The sequence below is a fragment of the Chelmon rostratus genome, chromosome 7 (assembly GCF_017976325.1).
Source record: "Chelmon rostratus isolate fCheRos1 chromosome 7, fCheRos1.pri, whole genome shotgun sequence".
In the NCBI taxonomy this organism is placed as follows: Eukaryota; Metazoa; Chordata; class Actinopteri; order Chaetodontiformes; family Chaetodontidae; genus Chelmon; species Chelmon rostratus.
The window spans coordinates 12,864,625-12,888,527 of NC_055664.1; the positions used below are offsets into that span (position 1 = coordinate 12,864,625).

General features: G+C 40.6%; 3 protein-coding genes across 3 annotated transcripts; 2 read left to right on the forward strand and 1 right to left on the reverse strand.

Annotated features, from left to right (window-relative positions):
* Positions 1-433: 433 nt before the first annotated feature.
* On the forward strand, positions 434-5,575 carry lamtor1 (late endosomal/lysosomal adaptor, MAPK and MTOR activator 1). Its single transcript, XM_041940959.1, has 5 exons — positions 434-659; positions 2,000-2,145; positions 2,241-2,318; positions 3,047-3,170; positions 3,465-5,575. Exons 1-5 carry the CDS (start codon positions 618-620, stop codon positions 3,555-3,557), a joined length of 483 nt encoding a protein of 160 aa, XP_041796893.1. The 5' UTR covers positions 434-617; the 3' UTR covers positions 3,558-5,575.
* Positions 5,576-6,032: 457 nt separating this feature from the next.
* On the reverse strand, positions 6,033-7,761 carry lrrc51 (leucine rich repeat containing 51). The gene is made up of 4 exons (XM_041940759.1): positions 7,710-7,761; positions 7,064-7,269; positions 6,805-6,953; positions 6,033-6,192 (listed from the first exon to the last, which is right to left on the reverse strand). Exons 1-4 carry the CDS (start codon positions 7,759-7,761, stop codon positions 6,033-6,035), a joined length of 567 nt encoding a protein of 188 aa, XP_041796693.1.
* Positions 7,762-8,701: 940 nt separating this feature from the next.
* numa1 (nuclear mitotic apparatus protein 1) lies at positions 8,702-23,732 on the forward strand. The gene is made up of 24 exons (XM_041941185.1): positions 8,702-8,807; positions 9,146-9,219; positions 9,331-9,416; positions 9,599-9,672; positions 10,212-10,300; positions 10,376-10,450; positions 10,592-10,685; positions 10,841-11,000; positions 11,279-11,418; positions 11,641-11,752; positions 12,099-12,216; positions 12,625-12,765; positions 13,297-13,410; positions 13,514-17,518; positions 17,714-17,923; positions 18,115-18,305; positions 18,830-18,955; positions 19,366-19,471; positions 19,901-20,099; positions 20,493-20,629; positions 20,890-21,183; positions 21,716-21,817; positions 21,981-22,298; positions 23,548-23,732. The coding sequence occupies exons 2-24, from the start codon at positions 9,181-9,183 to the stop codon at positions 23,566-23,568; spliced, it is 6,951 nt and encodes a 2,316-aa protein (XP_041797119.1). The 5' UTR covers positions 8,702-8,807; positions 9,146-9,180; the 3' UTR covers positions 23,569-23,732.
* The last annotated feature ends 171 nt before the right edge of the window (positions 23,733-23,903 follow it).

Genomic DNA, 23,903 nt, shown 5'->3' on the forward strand with positions numbered 1-23,903 from the left:
TCGTCCTGCTCCCTTCTCCTCCTGCTGTCTGTTGGATTTTGCTCAATAGTTGTCCTTTGAATTAAGACAACTCGACAATGTTTAAATCTCACTAAATTTGATTTGAAAACACTACTTGTGCAGGTGGAATGGCTCTGTGCTTGATAAAAGTGCAGAGTGTTATTACTGCATGTCACACAAACAACTGTAGCTGACTACTTTTCAGAGTAAGTCAAGTATTTTATATGTATTTCCTTTTCCACAAGTGGCAGTTTTTAACCTGGTATTTAATTTTAATAAGGCATGTTTATGTTCTTGCTTATACTTTATTTGTTGTTGTTTGTCATGACAAACACCACGTTTGAAAATCCCCCCGTCACGTGACGAAGGCCACAGCTGCCTCTCAAACCCGTGCTCAAATACCGGAAGTAGTCGTTGTGTTGTTGCACTAGAGCCTCTGTCATGTGATAGCTCGTCCGAGGAGCTGCTGTTGACAGTAGCCTCCTACCTTTAGATGAAGCTAAAGTAAAACCACACAGGAGAGAAGTTTAATGTTAGTTGGAGAAGATAAACACGACTCGTTTCTGACGGACAACAGGGAAGCTGGGGTTGTGTAGCTTCGCCCCTTGGACGCTGTCATGGGTTGCTGTTACAGCAGCGAGAACGAGACCACAGAGCAGGTAGTTAGCTGCTAGCTGGCTAAAACTGTCCCGATAAATACAATGTTTTTTGTTAAGAAACAATGTCAGTGATATTAATTTATGTATCGATTATATTTCTTACGTAACAAGCAGTTGAGTAATGTGTGACTACGCTATTAAGTGGTCGGTTTTTTAGTAGTTAAAGTGAAAGTGACACCTGAAAAGCAGCTTTAGCTTGCTAGCTAAAGCCTTCGGGAAAGGCCTTGCCCAAGGAAGGTTGTGAAGTTAGCAAAGATGAAATACGACCACAGAGCTGTCCGGATTTCAAAGCAAATAAACACGTATAGGAGAAGAGTGTACTAATGGCAACATATTTACTGGTGCTTTTCAGGTTAGCGAGACAGAATAATTTATGGCTAGTTCAAATCTTTTCCTGAACCTAAAATGTTTTAAAGAAAACCAGTAAATAACATAATTACTAGTAAATTACTAAATACTCAATTGTGACATAAACATGCACATCAACGACAGAAGTGATTGACATTCTGGTCCATGGTCTTTGATGTGTTTTATGTCATATGATTCTCAAGATCCCGAAGTATTTTTAGTTTGCGGAAACAAGTCAGTTCTTGCTTCACGCGGAATAGCCTCTCTCATATGCAGCTACTCTGGTTTTAACAGCAGCACAAGAAATACAGTTGACATACATATCTAACCTCTCTGTGTTGTACCTAAAAAACATGTATTGGTCTGAAAATGTAACTTTTGTCTTATTTGTAAAGTAGTCAAGTCAGTGTGACCTTGAGTAGTTTTAGTGACTCAGTTAGAAGTCCAGTTTTACTGTCAACAAGGTAACTAGTGTAGGATCAGATCAGATTGATGTTGGTTTTGTCAGCTGTTCAGATGCTAAATTTGGTGATTACGGGGAGTTGCATCAAATGTTTTTGCTCCCTTTAAGGTTTTACTGTGTGTGGAAGATTGGCAAAACTGATCTTAGAGCAGGGCCTGTAAGGAGTGCAACAATATGTGTTACCATAAGTGTTGTGTTGTTGAAAAATGCATCACTGCGGTTGTTGAGCTGATACCTCAAGGTTTCCTCACCGCATCTAATTGTTGTATTGTAACATAATACTTGAATTGTTGGTATTCAGTGGAGAAACCACTTTTAATGGGTCACACAGTACTCCATTGTTTCAAATCCTAGTCTCAATTATCATGCTTTATTATGCTGAATTAAAAAAAATAATAGGTAAGGCTCATTCTTTGGTACTTACTGTATTTCTGCTGTATTGATTTCCTACACAGTGGTAACATAACTTGTTAAACTGCAGTGAGCCAAAAACGTATCATTTATTTATGTTCCAATCAACCTGTTTTAGGACCCTGATGAACGTAAGCCGCTGATCCCCCACCCAAACCCTGTCAGCAAACCCCCAAATGGGACCGACTGGATCACTACCAGTGTCCCTTCAGCGCGGACAGATGAACAGGCTCTCCTTACATCCATCCTCACCAAGACTGCACAGTAAGACACTTCTTCATGCAACCACAGATGAGTCAGATTCAGCATGTGTTCATGTGGTCCTTTTAATATATCTGCCATTATTTCCTCTCTGTCAGGAACATCATTGATGTCTCAGCAGCTGACTCTGTCATGATGGAGCAGCATGAATACATGGACAAAGCTCGGCAATACAGGTAAGTGGGGGAGCGGTTGTGTCATATTTTTTGTGGAAAGTTGTTGCTCTTCTGCAATTTTCGGTTTTGTTTTCTCAAGGGAAGGGTGTGGGTCTCTGTTTGGACAAGAGTTGACTTTTAAAATGAGGTGAATCAGTCTTGCACTTATCTGATGATAGTTATCATTAACCAGCTGAGTCATATATGTAGGTAGCCTATAAATTATACAGATAGCATGGGTGTTTTAGTTGCTAAACCCTATAATACCATTCTTAGTTGATTAGATGTTGTGTTTAATTTTATGTTGTATGAAACTTTACATTTTTGTGCTTTCTTATCGCTTATGGGAAAGAGATGTTCAGATGACTTAAACACTGTTAAAAAGTGTGCCAGCTATATGTCTAAAACCATGTACTAGTTGGTGGTGACACCTGTGGTTGATGCCAGCCTCAATGTAGGTTAGAAACTGAAGCTGTAAATAACGTTTGAAATTTCTACACCAACCCATCGACTCAAGAAGGTGATGGGGGAAGTGATTCAACTAAAAAATTGCAACAGGACAGACCTCCTCCAACAAACTTTACCTTAAACTACAGATGCAATAACACTGCAGCTACGTTTAGGCTACAATACACAAGAGACGAGGTGATGTGTATAGGACAAACAGTGTTTTAAACTTAAACTGTAAACTGCAGCTTAGGTAATGACAGGGCGATGGCCCCAGTAAGCTTGTGGGTTTTTTGTTTCAGTACAAAGCTGGCTGTGTTGAGCAACAGTCTGCCACAGAAGAAAGCCCTCACGCTCCCCTCCCTCACCAGCCAGCCCCACCAAGTGCTTGCAAGTGACCTGGTGCCATACTCAGATGTTCAGCAGGTAATCATACACTAGCACACATGGAAGATGCATTGGCGTGTGCTGTTTGCTCATTGGCAGCATTTAAAATTAAAGAGATATTCTTTTGCAAGCAGTATGTAACAGGTGTAGCTGTGTGGTATTGCAGTATGAAGGGGTGTGTGATTAAATTTGTAGCTTAAAATAGATCTTAGAGATATCTAATGCTTTCCTTTTGACTAGTACTCAGTGAAATTATAAATTTTAGGTTTTTTGGGGGGTTTTTTTGTGCACACTCCACACAAACTCTTTACTGTCTACCTCTTTCATTTGCAGGTGTCCAAGATAGCAGCTTATGCTTACAGTGCAATCTCTCAAATCAAAGTGGATGCTAAAGAAGAACTGGTGGTCCAGTTTGCCATTCCCTGATTCTGCAACTCTGGCCCGCGTATTGTTCCTCCCATCCCGCTCTCTCTTTGTCACTTCTGCATCCTCACCCTCCAGCCCAGCCTTTATTAAAGCATCTTGGTCCTTGTGCTTCTTAGTTATGCCTCTAACTGCTACAAAGACAGAGATGATGTAGGATTGCACCCCATGGCTGTCATTTGATGTCCTTAATTATGGGTCAGTGACTAACTGTCATCATGAGAAATGGAAGATGGTTTACTGTAGATGGGCCACTGGGATGTTATCTCATATTTATGTACAATAACAAAGCCTCCTCTGTATGTGCGGATCACAGGCGTTGTCAGAACCAGCTGTGGAAAAATCATCATTCATCCTTCTTGATGATCTCTCTTATCTTTTTTTAATGGTTTTCAGAGCCGTCTCAGTATCTTGTTTTTTTTTTGTTTTTTTTTTCCCCCCAAGCCTGTGTACTCAGGCAAGCAAAGCTAGCTCTACACGGCCAACTGTTCTCCAAAGGCATAGAAGAATGTACAGTGTATTCACCTAGGACAAAGCTGTAGGATTTTGTCACAAACCATTGGCTATTGGTGTATATACTTGATACAGTTTCCACTGGAACAGGAGAAATGAGTAATCTCTGGCAGGCAAGAATTTAAATGATCACAGTACCATATGTGCAAGTGCAGTGGTCGAGTATTTTAGCCATTTAGCTGGATAAACATGCAACATGGCTTAAAAGTTTGCCCTTCACGTGTCTTTAACATCCTAGGATGACACTGCCTATTCTCAATCCTTGCACAGCAAAAAAATTTCAAAATTGCAGCCAAAAACAAGGGAATATGTTTTCTCTTAAGGATAAGATGTCATTATAACTTACAAGGTTGTAAAAACTAAAGTCCTGCATCAAACATCCCACAGTAATCTGGTGGCACACTGCACCAAGAACCATATCTCACAACAGCCTAAACATGAACCAGTAAACCAACCTGACTTGACTAAATTTCATTGAGATTTCATTGTAATGTTTAAAAATACAGTGAGAACAGGTCTGGTGGGTTATTTGTTGTCCAGAGTGCAATCTGTTACTCCAGTTGAGGCCAAATCATGAGTAATTGGTCCATGGCTGGTGTCCTCTGGTGGGTGAGGATGCTAACAGAAGCAGGTGAGGGGAGAGTGATGGGTGGGCCTACTAATGTCACTGGGGGCATGAAAAGATGGAGCTTTCTTCGGGCACAGGCTCTGGAGTTTACAGACGGCACTGTGTCCTCTGCAGTTTTCTAGCACTAACAAAATGAGCTGACAGACTCTTTATCGAATCCAATCCCAGAAATTCACACATGTAAAAGCAGTGGAGACATACAGAGATGAAGGGGGTGGGTGTGTGGAGGGTGCAGGGACAGATATCCTGTATTCGCATCGCCTTTGTACAGAATTTTCTGATTGAGTATAAAAACAGATGATGGATTGTATGAAGTTCCTCTTTTTGCAGAGAGTTCATTGGTCAGGATTGGCTCAGACCTTGTGGTGATGATAAAAGTTTTTATGAAATGCAAGAACACTTTGAAGGCTTGCGTTTGTTAGCTTTTAAACAAAGCTTTTCGCTGCAGATTGTAATATGACCAAGTTGTTCATATTAATCAGAAACTAACCGTTGTAGCTGTGTGGGAGAGCGTTAACAATCCATGTACCACCACAGATAAAATGATCCGAGACCTTATTGTGATAATTTATTTGTGTTTTTCTTAAAATGTATATTTGCTCTTCAGAGGAGAGCATGCGACTATGCGTGGGAGCACGGTGAGCCGCTCTTGAGTCTGTAAAGGGATGATCTGCAAGGCTGTGATTATTTCAACCACGCAATTGATTTGAGCTTTCTGCAATGGGTTCTTGGCATTTTTTTTTTTTGTTTTGTTTGTTACTCAAATGTGTTATACTACCTGATGTTTGTAATATCTTAGGCTAGTACCAAAAAGTTTTAAGATTTTTTTTTTTGTTTGTTTGTTTTTGGTTTAATTAATTCATTAAAAGTTTTCAACATACGCACTCATGTCTTATTAAATCTGAACATTCACATGCTCATGTCTGGGAAGTAGTTGTTTCAGTCATGCTACAAAGACAGTAACATTAATAACTGGTACGCAACTTAGTTCAAGCTAAATTATCCATAACAATATTTAAATATTCCATAACCCCCACCCATGTTTGCAATGATGAATATGTACAGTATGTCAGATCCAGTATCTCAGGGTAGTTCAGAGACACTTGCCTCACTGTTTAAATTTTTTAAACTGAATGGCTCTTTTGGATGGCTGAAGATTTTTTTTTTCAGACTATCCAATAATAAACAGGTAATTTCATCTGATGAAAATAAAATGTAATCATTAAACCTGCTGATTACACCACAGATACGTACACACACACACACACACAATACATTTGGGATTTTAGAGGGTTTCATGCAGAGGATGTGGAGTTCAGAAGATTGGGGTGAAACCATTATTTCAACACACCACGATGGAGATGAGCAGCAGTCTCCTTGCTGCTTCTGCTGCGGTTGTTGCTCTGATGCCAAATCTTTGCCATGACTCGCTCCTGGCGTGTTACAGCGCTGAAATCCATTGTCTTTAACCAAGGCAGAACAGAAATCACACGATTCCTAAATGCACAGAAAAAAACATTAGTGTATACACACAGAAAATCTAGACTGAACACTGAAGAAGTCCATAGCTATGCAAAGTGTGAAAAGTTGACCTTTTATCTACTGTTGCTGCACATGTATTACAAATTATTTGGATTTCATCAAAAAGCTGTATTGATTCATAAGAAATCAGTTTATTGGAACAGACTGTTCAACAGCCCCTCTTTCTGTGTGTGTGTGTGTGTGTGTGTGTAACTGGTGTTGCAATGCAGACTAGGGTATGTAATATGAGCTTGATCTGAATTTAAGCACCGGTTGCAATGTGGTGCACCTACGTGCTTGCCAAGCATTCCTGTCTTACACAGACACACACACACACGTTCGCAATGTACTTGCGCTCTTGTAGTAGACCCCCACTCTACTCTGACTTTGTATTTGGTTCTGTACTCCACAAACTACCTGCAGCTGTGGGTCACTGCTGGGTGCTTATGGTTGTTACACTCATTCACATTCATTTTTTATGAAGAACCACAAAACAATGGCTGAGAAGTAAAAGAGTGTCACATCCAAACATTTTACAGCTAATTAGGATGTGTGCATGTGATAGTGTTTGGGATCCATTTGGTCCACCTGTAAGCCTTGTTGGTTTCAATGACATTTCCATGCAGAGTGATGCTGTGTAGATGCGGCAGCACTCCCAGCCTGTCCACCTCTGACAGAATAAAAATGCTGTTGCCGTGAAGATACAACACACGTAGCTCACTTAGCTCACACAGAGCCTGGAACACAAGAACACACATATTGCAAGGTCATTGTGACAGGAAGAAGAAAGGCCGCTATGCCGCTGCACAACAAACATGCAAACAAGCCGTGGGGAGAGGAAGCTTACTTGATCTATGTGTGAGATTTTGTTGAAGGACAGGTCCAGCCAGGCGAGCTGTGATGGCTCAGCCAGGAAGTGGCTAACAGGCTTCTGGAGGTCAAGAAGGTCTGTGATGTTGTTGTTATTGAGACGCAGGGAGCGGCTTTGGTACTTCATCTCTGAATTTTTCTTTAAAGGTCTTAGACTGCTGCTTGGTTCCTCTGTCCATGCATCTGAGACCGCAAATAAAATAAATACAGGGAATATTAATACAGTGAATATTCTTTTCATGGCACGCCGTTTCCAATGCATCTGCATTTATTCATCATCTTATTAAAGATGATGCATTGCTGTCAACAGGTTTCCATTCAACTTAATATGGCATTGACAAGACAGAAATATGAGAAGTTATCTTGGGCTGTTTTGGTTACACATTCTTATATTTTTATTTTATAGAAGAATAATTCATATATTATTGTTATCATTATTATGATAGGCTACTACTGCCAGTGGTGGAAGAAGTACCATCATCCTTTAGTTAAGTTAATGTACAAATACCCCACAATGTCCTGCATATAAAACCTTACTTTAGTAAAATTACACAATAGTGTAAAGCAATATAAGGAAAGACTGAAAAGCCTTACAGGATTGAGCGAGAGATAGAATGTATTACCTGCCAAACTGCTGATTTGTTTAAAGGATAAATCCACTGGAGCTCCATACATACTCACATTAGTATTAGATTCACCTGTGGGAGGACAGTGCCGTCGTTGTTTGACCCATCAAATAGCAGTAATTAAACCAGTTTTAAAAAAGACAAACAACTTAGTTATGATGAATTTGCTTACATTATGTATCATGTATTCCCAAACAGTATATTTTGCAGTGGCTACAAATCACACATTTCTCTGGTATGGAGCCACACAATCCCAAATTGCTAATTTCAATTATTTTTACCTAATGAATTACCTCAGGTAGTTGTTGACCTATCACAAATATCATCCACTTACCATCAAAGTACAATAACCTATGTCAGCAACACGGTTCTTAGCTTCGATGACCTGGAAACTCCTGTTTCAATGTAGTAACGTTAGCTAAGCATTCACCTGTCGAAGAGACAACAACTCGTTTCCAAGGAAACGAACAGGTACATAATGGGAGTTGTAGTTAGACTCGTTGCAGTGACAAACACAGACTAACAATTAATGTGCTACTTGCAACATATTATTATTATTATTAATAATTATTAATACTAGTATTACGATTATTATTATTGTGCGACTGTGTACGCGCAGGACATTTCTTTAGCCTGCTAGAAAAATCTTTTTCGATTTATATTCCGGCGTATGGGCGAAATTCATCCGGGTTCGCGGGTCTGCAGTCTGCACTAATATTAAAATGGCCTTGACTGTTGCTGACGCAGAAAATATTAAAAACATTTTTCAAAATAATGATGAGAAATTATGAAACCCGTTTGCATTTTGAACTTTATTTTAGCTGCCCTTCCCCGCCTACCTCGAAACACCCGGAGTACAACGCTTAGGTGACTTCCGGCTTTTAAACCAATCACCTTCGCCTATTTTCAGATTTCAGACTAGTCAAAGCGGATTGGCTATTTCAATCTTCAGCAGCCCTTTTTGAATTCTGTGTTTATCGCGTGGGACTGTTTATTTCGGAGCAGTATCGTTAACCCCATGTAGACGAAAGGGTCGCATTTCTCTTCAGACAACCATTAACTGCAATACAGGAAAAGTGTTCTTTGGCTTTTAAGGTGAGTCACTGCGTGGAAGCGACATTTTATTGCGGTCGGTCTTTAAGAATTAAATAACACTCGCTAAGTTACAGTTAGCGTTACAACAACGACGAAAAAAGCGACACTAACTTAACGTTAACCTAATCGTTCTAACACCGAGTTACCATTCTGTAACCAAACCCACTGTAGCTAATTTACATTTAATTATTTAATCATGCTAGTTAACGCTAGTTGTCGATACATTAACGTTAATGACCGCAGCTAGGTTAACTTAATATGTGCTCATTCGATAGCGGCAACGCTAGCTGGCTAGCTATAACGTTACGTCTGTTCAGACTTTGTTTCTTCGTTTCCAGGTTGAAATCCCTTTTGAGATAAAGGGTCAGCCAAGATGGCTATTAACTTGGGTGTTAAGGCTCTTCTCAGCTGGGTAAGTTGACTGCATCGTCAGTCAGTGCAAAGACGTTGATTCCAGTAAGGCTTATTAGATAGTTGCTGTTTTATTTAATGCACTTGTCAATCCAACGTTATCTTTTCCCAGGTTAACAGTATAAAACTGTCCGACCAAGAAATAACTATCGACGATCTACAAGATGGGACCATCTTGCTGAAAGTTGTTTCTATGCTGTAAGTCGGACCAGTGTGTTGAAATGCTTGGCCTGTGTCAACAAGGGAAGGTCAACGACTGTTGAAGTAGCGTTACATTTTAAACATGCTTCCCCTGTTAGTGGCTTCTTGAAAGATTAGAAATGCTAATATCTTGCAGTAAACCTCAATTTTATTTTTGGTTCACCTTTGTGTCATCTCAGGAAAAAGGAACCTAACTTCGATTTCAGTAATTCCAGTGAGGATCGGTTCAAGCTCATTGCAGACTTTGTGGAAAGTGAGTTTCTCTAACATTTTAACATACCCTCAAATATTGCGTCTTCTTTTTTTTCAAGTGTGATTTTAGTCCAGGCTGTATGTTTGCTAAAAAGGTGTAATGATGTCTCCAATTCAATCTGAGACTGATAAATGCCAGATCATTTCCAGTCTTTGTAAAAGGAGAGTTGTAACATATCCCAGACCTGTCACTGTGCTGATACTGATTTTCTCATCTGACTATGCTTAAGTCGGCAAAAAGCATGCTGTATTTCTGAAAATGTCATTGTAGTAGCTCAGAGGACATTAATTCCCAGATTAAAGGAACCATTTCTCTGACATTTTCTGGTGAAAATTTCAAATCTGTTGCCTTTGACCACACCCTGCACGAGGCTTGGGTGTGGTCTGGAATGGGACCTGCTGAATCTGAAAAGCCAGGCAGTGATGTCAGGGTGTAAAGAACACAGTCTTTACTTTATATGAAGTTACTCTTACAAACAGACAGATGTTGAAAATTGCTGTCCCTTTAGAGTTAACCTCCCTGTCTGTTTTGTTTCTTAGGGGATTGCAGATTTACTGCAAACAAAGGAGCTTCATTGTCTTGGGACAACATAAGAGATGGCATCAATCTAACAGTAGAAATTGCAAAGGTATAAAACAGAGGGGAAAAAAAATAAAATTAAGACGACATCGACCCATTCTGATTTATTCTTTGTGATCACCAGGTGCTTTTGTTGCTGGTATACCATGATATGATGAATGACCGCTGCACTCTAAACATGTTGGAATGCGATGTGGAGGTAAGCAGAGTGCTGTTTTTCTGATTTGCTGCCAGGTGTCTTGTGTCCACCACTGAGATGCATCACATTTCATTCATCATGTGTTGTGCCACCCTTTTAATTCTGTGTCAATTCATATATATCCCTTCTCTTACTTGTTAGCGAGAGATAGCCAACCTAGCTGGCTCCTATGTGATGGAGAGCGAGGGCCATGTTTATCTCAGCAATGGACTGGATGCCTATTTGGCAAAGAGATGTAAGTCACATGTTTTTTTATCTTCCATTACCTCATGATGTTCCATATCAACAAGCGATAGTGTCACACACACAATGTTTCTGTATAGCATTAGCTTTCTGGTTTAAAATGCAATCTGTGAAATTTGTCAAAACATATCTCTACATGAATTTCAGGTTTGTCTGTCTCCCGTGAAATATTCAAGCAATCGGCAAGCACCTCTACCTCCAATGTGTCGACAATCTCCTCACTCTCAGATGACGATTCTCCCGTCTTCCGCCGCACAAAGAAAATCACATTTGTTGACATGCAAACTGTGGCATCTTCCTCAGTCAGGTATCTGTGTGAATTTTAATTTATCCATCACAAGTCTGGTCATATTCAGGAAATATGAAGAAGGCAATTTTCTTCACTAAACTTTACATCATTTCTTTGAAATATGTTTCATGTACAAGCATTATGAGATAGAAGGTTGCGTCATCAAAACACTCAAACTTTGTCTAATATACACACTATATATTAGCCGCTCCATATCCTTTAATGCATGCAAGTCCATGAGAGATTAACATTTTGATTATATTCTTAATTTGCCTAATCTAATTTTATTCCCACAGTGTGTCTCCTCTGCAGGATATCATGAACACCCCTAAATTTCAGATGAGGATGATGCAGCGACAAATGATCAAGGAGAGAGACTACAGAGATAACTTGGAGAGGGAGCTGGCCAGCAAGATTGCTCTCATTGCACAGAGAGGTAGCACATTTTAGGTGTTTGTGTGTAGATAAAAAGATGGAAGTTAAGTTGAAAAGAGAAATAGGCAAAACATTTTTTGTTTATTCTGCTATTTCTATTATGAGTAATGTTCCTTTCCAAGTGCTACTGAAATAGAACCCTTTCGTTTTTATCCTGCTTTTCATTTATGTTTTTATTGTTTTAATCTTCAAATTGAACTCTGTTCTATACTTGCCCCCCCAGAAACCCATATTAACCAGTTACAGTACCATTTGGACAAGCTGAAAGAAGATCGAGGTAATCAGGAACAGGTTACCAGGGAACAAATGAATGAGCTTGAAACCAGGAACAACACGTAAGTACCCGAGAACAGACAAAACACATTTTTGAAGGAGTATTTATGTCTACAGGCCGTGATGCCTCCCGTGTTCATTATCAGTAATACATGAAGGATTGTCTTACTGTTGTCTTATCGGTTGAAATGGAACAGACTAGAACAATAGCCTAAAAGTTACAAAATGTTAGTTTCTTCTGACTACTGCAAGATTTGTTTCCATATGCAAATAGAAAATTAACTCTAATGTGTCTTACATTATGTATGCACAGAAAATGTTTTCATACCTAAATCCATGCAAAACTTTAAGAATTTGCTGTAAAGGGGATAAAGGAAACTGCTTTTGCTAACTTTTTTTCTGTCTTAGGTTACAAATGCGTCTTAATGAGATGTTAAAGCAAAATAAAGACTTCAAGAGTAACTCCTCCCTTATGGAGCGCAAAGTGGATGAGCTGACAGAAGAAAATGGTGAACTTTCTTCCCAGGTAATGACATGTGCAAAGTTTCCCTCTGTTGAATGTAATCTATTTGTCCTCTCACTTATTAGGGCATCATTAGTATAAGATGAGCCACTGTGTAAACACAAATAAAACAGAATGAGATAGTTTGCTGATCCTTTTTGATATATACTCAATCAAAAAGAGTCCCAGCCTCTTTGGAATCTGAATTGTGTATAACAGTCTTGCACAATTCTTACGTTGCTCACGTTGAATGTTGAACATGAGCAGACTTCCTCTGACACCCGATCATGCGAATGTGCTGGTGGTGTCAAGTCTCAGTGGGTTCAGCAGTAAAAGTAACCCTTTCATATTACAGAGTCACATGTGTCAATGTTGAAATCAATACTTTCACTTAACACATATTGTAAAAACACTCTTTTAATATTCACGCAGGTGAGAGCTGTGTGTTCACAGCTGGTCATCTTTGAGGCAGAAGTTGGCAGGCTGACGGAAACCCACACATCTGCTCAGGAGGAGTGGAGAAGCAAAACAGGTCATCTAGAGTCTGAGCTCAGCCAAGCTACCGCTCAAAAGGTATGTTCCTAACAGAAGTTGCATTGGCAACTGCTTTTGGTTTGTTCAGTCTGTAAATGATTCGGGTCATATCTGCTAGAACTACACATTTAAAAAAAAAAAAAATCAACTCTATGCTATATAACAATATTATGTTATGGTTTTCAGTGCTGTGTCAGTGTTACAAAAACACTGCAAAATGTGTCACTTCTCCTGTAATGACAAATCAGATTTTTCTTCCTCCACTCCAGAAACAATCATTAATGTGCAGGGATGCCCCATTGCCCTTAATTGATTTATTGGTCTGTCAGATAAACATAATTTTGACTTTGATGGCAAAACTATAAAAACACAAAGAAGTTCTAATGGAGAGGAATAAAAGCACACACTAAAATATTTGACTATCTTTCTGATGTGCTCTTCACAAAGCAGAGCAATTGTCTGAATTTTATCTTTATTGGAATCAATTGTTCTATCTTTCCATTACTCTACTTACATAATTACGGGTTCTACTCCAATTAATATTAATTTACTAATCTCCTTGTTTCTTAGGAGTTACTGAGTGAACAAATTCAGATCCTCCAGGGAAAGATTTCCTGTTTGGAGGATGAAATAGGCAGGGCGACTAAGCAAGAAGTCGGAGAGAATATGGGGCCTGTAATGGAGGTAACGTCCATAATTCTATAAAAGCTGACAATTGTGTGATGAAATTGAATTCAGAAGTGTTTAAAATCTTTTTTGGTTACTAATTTTCTTCTTAATTTGACAGAGAGAAATGTTTGAGAGTGAAATCAGCAGTTTGAAGAATGAACTGGAGAGCACAGTTTGCTCCTTGAGAAAGACTGAGGTGGAGATTCAGGCTAAAACACAGCAGCTGGCAGAGCATCAGGAAGAAATTGCACAACAGAAAGAGTTCCTGACGCAACAGAAGTCCCAAACTGAAGAAATTATTCAAGCAAAGGATGAAATTATAGACAAGTTGCAAAAGGAGATCACTGAGCAGAGAGCAGTCCTTCAACAAGAGATCCATGATCTTAAGATTCGACTTGAGCAAGTGGAGCAGCAGAAAACTGAGCAGATGTCCAGACTACAACAGCATGTTGCTGCTTGTGAACAAGAAGTTGAAAATCTTAAGCAAATTAAGAAAGAAAAACAAGACCTTCTGTACCAGACTGAAGAGAAGGTGAAAGATCTTGAGAATAAGTTATCTGCTGCCAGTTCTCTCTTGGCTCATAAAGACCAACAAATTAACAGTCTCAGAGAAGAAGTTGACATTCTCACAGATGAAACCAAAATTAAGAAAAATGAAATTCAAGCCAAAGAGGAAATGCTTGCCAAATTACTTCTGGAAAAATCTAATGAGCAAGAAATGTTTCATAATAAAATTGAGACTTTAACAATCCAAGTGGAAGACCTCAGCTCATCTGTCAAACAGACTGAGCAGGAGATTCAACTTAAGCAAGACCTGCTGGCTAAAACCCAACAGGAGAATATCCAACAGAGGGATGCGCTCCAGCAACAGATTGTAGCCTATGAAGAGGAGGTTCAGAAGTTAAACAAAGAGATACTGGAGAAAAATGAGCAGCTTGTTACTCTAAAGACTGTCACCTCTCTACAGTCTGAATCACTGGAGAAAGAGATTAAAGGTCTACGAGGCCAACTACAAAGTCTGAATGACTCTCTCAGGAAGGCCGAGGAACAAGTTCAGGCTCAGCAAGTTAGGCTTACAAAGCAGGAGCAGGAAAGTGCTCATCTGACAGAGCTCCTGCAGCAACAACTCTCTGCTTCTGAAGACAGCGTAAGGAGCATGAAGGAGGAGATCCAGACTAAAGAGGAACAGATGAACATGCTGAAAAAACAAAGTTCAGAGCAATCAGACTTGCTCAATCAAGAGATTGAAAGTTTGAAGAGGCAGGTGGAGACGCTTGGCTCCTCACTCAGGAATGCTGAGGAGAATTTGCAATCCAAGGAAAGTCTGTTTGCTGAACAGCATCGACAGAGCACTCAGGATATGGAGGCACTCCAGATAGCAATGGTAGCATCTCAAGATGAGGTGAAGAGGCTAAATTCAGAGATTCATGTGAGGGAGGAGCAGTTAACTCTGCTGAAGACTGAGACCTCTACACACTCGGAGTTGCTACAGCAGGAGATTGAAAGTCTGAGACAACAAATCAAAAGTATGAACAATTCTCTTGAGATGGCAAAGGACCAGGTTCAAGCCAAAGAAGATTTGATGGCCAGGCAGGAGCAGGAGAGCACTTTGCAGATTGAGGACCTTAGAAAGCGCAGTGCAGCTCTTGAGGAGGACGTAAATCGGTTGAGGGAGGAGATCCAAACTAAAGAGGGCGAAGTAAACATGTTACAGGCTGAGAACTGCAAGAAGTCAGAAGTGCTGGAGAATGAGATCCAGACTCTAAGGGACCAAGTGCAAAATATGACCGAATCGCTTAAGACTACAATGGAGCAGGTTCAGGCTAAAGAAAGCCTACTGACTCAGAAGGAAATGGAGATTTCTCAGGGAAATTCTCAATTTCAAAACTTGACAACAACCTCTGAGAGGGAGATAAGAGAGCTAAGGGAGCAGATCCAGGCTAAAGAGGAACAGATGGTCACACTAAAACAAGAGGGCTCCATCCATTCTGACATGCTACAGCAAGATATCCAGCGTCTACAAAATCAACTAGCCATTACGGGCGACTCTCTCACAAAGGCTGAGGAGAAGGTTCAGACTCAACTAGTTATGCTCACCAAACAGGAACAGGAGAGTGCTCATCAGACAGAGCTCCTACAACAACAGCTGTCAGCTTCTGAGGAAGAGGTGAGGAAGATGAAAGAGGAGATCCAAGCTAAAGAGGAGCAGCTGATATTGCTCAAGACTGATAGCTCAGAGCAGTCTGAACTCCTACATCTAGAGATCCAGGATTTAAAGAAACAGGCTGAGTGTCTTGGCTCCTCACTCAGGAATGCTGAGGAGAATTTGCAATCCAAGGAAAATCTGTTTGCTGAACAACATCGACAGAGCACTCAGGATATGGAGGCACTCCAGATAGAGATGGTAGCATCTCAAGATGAGGTGAAAAGGCTAAATTCAGAGATTCATGTGAGGGAGGAGCAGTTAACTCTGCTGAAGACTGAGACCTCTACACACTCGGAGTTGCTACAGCAGGAGATTGAAAGTCTGAGACAACAAATCAAAAGTATGAACAATTCTCTTGAGATGGCAAAGGACCAGGTTCAAGCCAAAGAAGATTTGATGGCCAGGCAGGAGCAGGAGAGCACTTTGCAGATTGAGGACCTTAGAAAGCGCAGTGCAGCTCTTGAGGAGGACGTAAATCGGTTGAGGGAGGAGATCCAAACTAAAGAGGGCGAGGTAAACATGTTACAGGCTGAGAACTGCAAGAAGTCAGAAGTGCTGGAGAATGAGATCCAGACTCTAAGGGACCAAGTGCAAAATTTGACCGAATCTCTTAAGACTACAATGGAGCAGGTTCAGGCCAAAGAAAGCCTACTGACTCAGAAGGAAATGGAGATTTCTCAGGGAAATTCTCAATTTCAAAACTTGACAACAACCTCTGAGAGGGAGATAAGAGAGCTAAGGGAGCAGATCCAGGCTAAAGAGGAACAGATGGTCACACTAAAACAAGAGGGCTCCATCCATTCTGACATGCTACAGCAAGATATCCAACGTCTTCAAAACCAACTAGCTAATATGGGTGACTCTCTCACAAAGGCTGAGAAGAAGGTTCAGACTCAGCTGGTTATGCTCACCAAACAGGAACAGGAGAGTGCTCATCAGACAGAGCTCCTACAACAACAGCTGTCAGCTTCTGAGGACGAGGTGAGGAAGATGAAAGAGGAGATCCAAGCTAAAGAGGAGCAGCTGATATTGCTCAAGACTGATAGCTCAGAGCAGTCAGATTTGCTAACCCAAGAGATTGAAAGTTTAAAGAGGCAGGTGGAGACTCTTGGCTGCTCACTGAGGAATGCTGAGGAGGATATGCAATCCAAGGAAGATCTATTGGTTCAACAACAACAAGAAAATACTCACCAGAGGGAGGTACACCAAAGCCTACAGGAGAAAGTCAAACAAGTGGAAATTCTGCAGAAACAGATTTATTCACAAGAAGAAGAGATTCAGAAGTTAAAGGAATCTCATTGTGAGACAGAATGCCTCCATCTCAAGGCTGAGGAGAAGCTTCAGGTCCTCCAGACTCAGTTCTCTGCCATCAGCATACTCATAGTTGATAAAGACCAGAATCTGAACACTCTCAGAGAGGAGGTCGCTGCCCAAGCTGCCTTGGTTCAAAAGGCAAAAGAGGAAGCTGAAGCCAGTGAGAAAATGTTGGCTGAGATAAAAGAGGAGAACTTGAAGCAGATAGACCTCCTCCAGCAGCAGCTTTTGTCAGTAAATGCAGACACGCTAGCTGCACAGGAGTTGCAGGTTGACACTTTAAGGGAAAAGGAGGCTCTTGTTCATGAAAAAGAGGCACTGATGGCCAAGATACTCCAAGCGGAAAAGAATCAGACAGATCTAGAGAAACAACTTGAAGCCATGTTTTTTGAGAAAGAGAGACTTACTCAAGCCAAGCAGGCCATAGAGAGAGAGAACATAGCCTCCCATAAACTGGAATCTGTGCTACAGCGGGAGCTGGATATATTGAAAATGGAGAAGGAGAGACTCTTGAAAGAGAGAGAAGAAACTGTGGTTCTAAAGGGAGATCTGCAGGAACAGCTCTCAGCTAAATCAGAGGCTGCAGAACACTACAAGACACAGGTTGGTGTGACTGCAAACAACCCCCACAGAGAATAGCACAGTTCAGTTTCACTAGTTATATCTCTGTATATCTCAGCTTAGTTTTTACTCAAAAACGGTTAATTTAGATCTTTACCTTTCTGTTTGTTACTTATTGACCAATAACATCAACTGATCTTATACCAAGATATTTCTTTCATTATCACAATGGCACAGATGGAGAAGGCAGTGAGTCATTACAATGGCAAGAAGCAGCTGCTCCAGGAAAGCCAAGAGGAGGTGGCTAAACTCAAGCATTCCTTAGAAGTCTCAGAGCATGAAGTAGTACGTGTTACCACGGACAACAAGATGCTTCAACTGGATTTGGATAAGGCCAAAACCAATGAGAAGAAACTTGTGAGCATGGTGGCCAGTTTGGAGGCACAGGTTGGTATTGTATTTCAAAGCATGACATGAAGTGAATACAGTGAACCTGAATACTGATGCTCCCTGAGACTGAAATGCTGTCATTTCAATTACTGTAAAACAGAAGGAAACTTTTTGAGTTCAATGTTTTTTATAGCACATTTTTACTGCATTTCACCCCTGATCTCTGCCACTTCATCTGTTTAATTTAGCTGGCCTTTGCTGACCAAAGCCTGCGGTTACAGAATAAGATTCACGGTAATGAAAGAGGTGCAACAGAGTCTTGTTACTTGGAGGTTCCCAACGCACACTCAAGTGTTCACACTATAGCACAAGTGAAGAGGACCATGAGCTCTGACAGCCTTGACCAGAGCTCTCTGGAAGACTCCCTGAACACCACAAGGTAATATACCTTATCTCGGATAAGAAGCATGAAATTGTTTAGGGCTGCAGATATCTCATGTGGGATTGCAACAACTTTATTTGAATTGATTATTTGGCTCTGTTTTTAGATGGACTGTATTGGCTATATGAAAGTAGGCTATTTTCTGATTTTTTTTTTTTTTTTTTGCTTTTGGGTAAGCCAGCTGTCAAAATATCCTGCACACTGTCGTGAGCAAGTGAACCTCAAAACGTCCAAAATAACATTAGTCACTTATGTTACACCGAGCTGTGCATCATTTTGGATCAGTTTCTGCCACCTTTTGTGAGTCCAACATGCCTCTTAAAGTGTAGTTTTGTGGTTTTAAACTGCTCAAAACACTATCATTTCATCCCAGTTAATGACACCCTTGAAAGTTGCCTTTTCCCCTGCTTCAACAGAGTAAACAAGGCAGAAATAAAGCTTGAAAAATCTTACATCAGAAGTACAGTGGGAATTTACTGTGATTGTAAACATGCACTAAATTCAGTTTCTTACCTTTGCAGGAAACTTTCAGCCCCTGATGAATCAAGCACACCACTTGTTCGCAGTTCAGAGCGCTTGGCAGCCAAACGCCGGGGTCTACATGCCGAGTCACTGGAAACCCTTTACTTCACACCTATAAACAACAGGTGCGCTATCTTGATATTTTGCAGAATGGCTACTTTAAGGAAGCTTTTTCAAGTGAAAGTGGTGTGTGTAGTAGAGTTCTCATTAAGTTATTTTCATTATATAGGGTACTGAAGATGTGTCTTTTCTTGTATTACTGTGAGAACCTGTATGATGTAATTTACAGTCTTTTAAATAAATTTTACTATAGCTTATTAAATAATCATGTGACAAACACGAGGCAATATTTGTCCTGACTCCAGCAGTCATATTTTCGCCATGGAGCAACTAATACTGTGTTACTTAAGCTGCAGTTTATCTAAAGCTCATTATCTGGTGGGATCTGTTTTGTATTGCCTGATTTTAGTGTTGCCAAAATCTTTTGTTTTCGCCATACTCTAATTGAGATCCTCCCTCCTATTTCATCGCCCAGGACCAACAAAGAGCACAAAATGGAACTGGATTCAGCCCGGAAAAATCCATCCTCATCTGTCAAACGACGCAGGACCACGCAGGTTATTAACATCACCATGACCAAGGTGGAGGAAACTCACTTGCACATTAACTGCACGTTTTTCACTTTGACAGTAACACAAACAGCGCAGTTTAATAATCACAGTGGTTTCTGTCTCACTCTTTCTCAAATACACCTGTGATGATGAAGTTGGAATTCTTTGTGTGCTTTGTGGGTTCAGCTTGTAAATTACTTAAGTAAATAATACTTGCTACTGACAAGGACAATGTTGTCCTAGTGTTTAACCATTGCACTGAAACAACCTTAATTAAAGAGCTCTGTTTAACCCTTGTTGGGAGTTGTTGGGAACACTGCTCTCAGTACACTCCAGTGGTGTAGAAAAAACACTCAAATTGCTGAACCCAATTGTTTCAACTTGCCCTTTCAAAACATCCCCATACTCCCACTGCAGTATTATTGTAGCCGTAATTGATTGTTGAACTGTGATCTGCAGAAAACCCCAGGCGGTGGTGAAGGTGATGAGACTTTCTACAGTCTGGCCTCAGCTCGCTCCCATCCAAACCTCTCCAGCGCTCACTCTGCACGACCCGTGTCTGTGGAACTGTTTGATACACCTGCGAGAATGACTGGCGCTGCCAACGACCAGCTTGCCGGTCTTCCAGGGTACAGACGGAGCACCATCCATTCACAGCGTAAGTAGATACCTGGCGCGTGCATTTACCTCACAATAAAAAGTTGTTATCTTGCCTAGAGAGCGTTACTGTTGAGACAAGCCTACGAACTGAGCTCTCTCTCTCCCTCTCTTTGCATTCAAATTATATAATCATATTAGTGTTCTCATTGAATGGATCTTTTGGTGTATACAATCCATAGCAATAAATAAACATAAGAGAGGCTGCTATGTTTCAAATTTCTATCCGGGACTTTTAGACTAATGATTCAAATTGATATTGATATTTAGGGGGAACCCATGCTGATTAATTTAGTTTAATGGTAATTGGTCACAGATAGGTATTGCAGTTACAGTTGTCAACAATTAAGATTTGTGTATGTAACTCATTTTTTCTGTATCTGTTTGTATTCAGCCACTAATACATTCTGCGTGGGGGCAGAGAACGAGCCAGACGGTGCCCCTGAAGACTGGATGAGGATTGCTGAGCTCCAGGCCAGGAACAAGGCCTGCCTTCCTCATCTAAAGAGCAGCTACCCTGTGGAGTCTGATGTTAGTAGACGGACACTTCCACACACTGAACACAACACACACACAGTTGCACATACACATTAAAGACCTGTTTAGTTAGTAGTCAATACAGTGACTAATATGGAAATGTTTGCCCAATCTTGCCCATTGTTTAAGCGTTTTGACGGCAACTTTAAAAAGTGATTTGAGTGTTACATTACAAAGTACATTATTATTGTACTTTCTGCACCTGATTCTTTTTGCAGTAGTTTTCTAAAATCCCACTCTGTCTGTTTGTCTAGACTGGCCGTGGCAGTGCATTCTTTTTCACAGACGAAGAGCTCCGTATGGGTGACCCATCTGACACAATCCGTCGGGTGTCCATGATGCCTGGCCAGCTGCAAGACTCTCTTTCCTCCCATCGGCTCTCCATCATGATGGGACACTCAGGTGCTGCAGCCAGTACTCATTCTCATCGCCTGTCCTTGATGCCAGGCCAGCTGCCATCAAAAATTGTCAGCGCCTCTCAGCTGAGAAGCCCGAAAGGCACGAAGCGGACCTCATCTACAGCATCCATACATCAGACTTCGCCTGAGGTTGGTTTGTTACATTAAGGGTTACTTAATGTTTGAGCCAGTAGATAAATGGCAACACTTTATGCATATTTGGCCTTTTTTAAATCTAACTTGAATGTTTTCCTTGATGTATTCCTCTTTAATTTATTAGATGTAATGTAATTTCTTAAAGTGTAGTTCGAAATGTATTGTTTCCTCAATCTGTGTTACGCCATCTGTGACAGTCGATTTTATTGATCAGCTGTTAAGTATCCTTTCATGTCTTTGCTAGAACTTTAAAGAAAAAAAATTTAAACAATCCTTGTTAAAAATGTTTGTTACACAAGTGTCTGAAAAGAAAAGTAGCGACTGATGCATGATTAAGTATCTTTTAAAAAGTGGTCAGGCTTTTGGTTACTTATTTCATTGGCAATCTCAAAGCTCGCTCTTTAGTCGTACTCACTGGACAGTCACAAAAGTATGTAAATGTAAAAATGACCCTGAGTCATAAATGTAACTTCCTGAATCCTTTTGTCTTTTTCCTAACTTGTCTGTCCCTGTCTCCATCTGACAGAAAAAAATGAAGGCCAGCTGCTTCCCTCGTCCACTCACTCCCAAAAACAAGAACGTGATCAGTGGACCTTCCGCTGCTCAGCTTCACCCTGCCCTCAGTCCAGTGAGTTTAATACATGCGCGCACACACACACACACACACAGGATTTTCTGGTCTGTTGAAAACAGAGACAGTGACAAAACTAAGTCATGTTGACATAAAACACAATTGTACGCATTATGTTTTGCATGCTTCATTAACAGTTTCACTTGTATGATCCTCTCAGGCTGAGAGGAGGCAGTCCATGATGTTCTCGATTGACAACACACCTAAAAACAGCAACTACCTAAAGAAAGGGCTGAACAAACTACGCAGTTCCGCCCGGAAATCTCCAGGCAAAAGTTCAAAGAAGTCCCCCGCTCAGACATCTGCGCGCAGGTGCCAGGAAAATATGCCTACGGGAAATTCTCGTGCTGGAGTGGGACGAGCAGGTATCATCAGCAGCTTTAAATCATCCCAGGTGTCGACGAAAGCACAAAAGCAGTCTCCACGATCCACCAGCAGGACTGCAAAGTCTCCTGGACTGATGGCTAGTGCTCGCAAGGTAAACGCACACAGACCCATTCAGCGTTTGAAAGGGTACACTTATACTAATAATAATAATTTTTAAGGTACCCTGCAGAATTTTCTCTGTCTGCACTTCATTTGCCTGTGCCAGCGTGGGGTCTTGCTGTGTAGTGGCAAGGGTGGGGAAATCTGCTGAAGTGCAGCACTGGAGGCAGGAGGTATGATGTAGAATCTCATTCAGCTGATAATCAAACAGCAGCAGGTAATGGAGATGCTGTGGTAAACTTGAATTTCATCTCGTTATGGCTTTAAAGGTCCACTGTGCAGGATTTAGGGGGATCTAATGGTAGAAATGGAATACAATAACCATAATAATGTTTTCCTTAGTGTATAATCCCATGCAAATAGGCATTGTTGTGTTTTGTTAGTTTAGAATGAGCTCTTTATATCACAGAGGGAGCTGGTCCTCTTCCATAGAGTTTGCCATGTCACACCGCCATGTTTCTACAGTAATCCAGAATAGACAAACCATTCACTGGCTTTAGAGCGCACCTTTCGCATTTTTAGCAGCCACCATGGGTGAGGGTGAGGCGAAGGGTATTCAGTTGGTTGCAATTTGCAACCTTACCATTAGATGCCACAAAAGCCTTCACAATGTGTTGGCAGAGACCAACACAAGAGATGTAAATGTCTGCACTGTTTACAATTCTGTTGGGTCATTCACTTGTTGCACATTGCCATCCAGCAGTCATGTACATCATGTCACCTCCATTCTTGAACTGTGTGTGTGTCCTGGTAGAACAACATACAAAAACCATACAAGGATCCACTCATGAGAACAGCACTGCTGTTGATCCAAAACTCTTATACATACTCATTTACAGACAGAAACAGATTTATGTAATTGATACATGGTACTTGCTGACTGATACAGTATCTTCACAATTTAATTCATTTTCAAAAACAGGTATTTGCACATCAATAACTGCTGATTCTGAAAACTGTTTTCGGACACGGGTCTCTATAAAGGAAGGCAATATTGGTGGAAGTCAATATTGTTTAGTAAAAAGCTATTTTAATTTAGTTAACAGGGTTTGTTTGTTCATACTGGCTGGTTGTTGGTTCCCATGTTAAGCCATACTGACTCACAGTGTGTTTATTTTACATGTCTGCGTGTCACTGGCAGCAATGGTCTTCAGCTTTTACTAAATGTCACATTATTGTATTGCAAAGTTTTGTGAGCATCGGTTTAATCAGATTTTTTTTTTCTTTTCTTTATCCCACAGACGAGCAGGATGAAGATGTGATGAAATTGGAGTTACTTTGGAGTCTACTTGATCATAATTTCTTTTTCCTCACAAATGTAATTAAAATGTATTGTTTTCCTTCAACTTTTTACAGTCTCTTATGAATAAACCTTTCTTTTTCTTTTCTTTGTATTATATTAAATTTTTTTTTAATAAAAAGGTTCAAATGACAAATTGTGGGAATGCCTCATCGTTGAGTCCTTACTAGTTCTCAGTCTGTGAGTGACCCTGAATGCAGCTCATGGATGGTCCAGATATTCTTAGGAGATAGTTTCACCTTATGTACAAGGACAGGGTCAGATTTTATGACGTATCTCCCAGGACATCAGAATATT

Bases quoted from the DNA above. Each gene is read 5' to 3' on its own strand.
- lamtor1 (XM_041940959.1), top strand. From the start codon at position 618: ATGGGTTGCTGTTACAGCAGCGAGAACGAGACCACAGAGCAG. The intron at 2,146-2,240 runs GTAAGACACTTC...CCTCTCTGTCAG, and splicing joins ATCCTCACCAAGACTGCACA to GAACATCATTGATGTCTCAG. The intron at 2,319-3,046 runs GTAAGTGGGGGA...TTTTTGTTTCAG, and splicing joins GACAAAGCTCGGCAATACAG to TACAAAGCTGGCTGTGTTGA.
- lrrc51 (XM_041940759.1), bottom strand. From the start codon at position 7,761: ATGTATGGAGCTCCAGTGGATTTATCCTTTAAACAAATCAGCAGTTTG. The intron at 7,270-7,709 runs GTAATACATTCT...TTGCGGTCTCAG, and splicing joins ACAAATCAGCAGTTTGGCAG to ATGCATGGACAGAGGAACCA. The intron at 6,193-6,804 runs GTGGACCAAATG...CTGTGCATTTAG, and splicing joins GAAACCAACAAGGCTTACAG to GAATCGTGTGATTTCTGTTC.
- numa1 (XM_041941185.1), top strand. From the start codon at position 9,181: ATGGCTATTAACTTGGGTGTTAAGGCTCTTCTCAGCTGG. The intron at 9,417-9,598 runs GTAAGTCGGACC...GTGTCATCTCAG, and splicing joins CTGAAAGTTGTTTCTATGCT to GAAAAAGGAACCTAACTTCG. The intron at 17,519-17,713 runs GTTGGTGTGACT...ACAATGGCACAG, and splicing joins CAGAACACTACAAGACACAG to ATGGAGAAGGCAGTGAGTCA.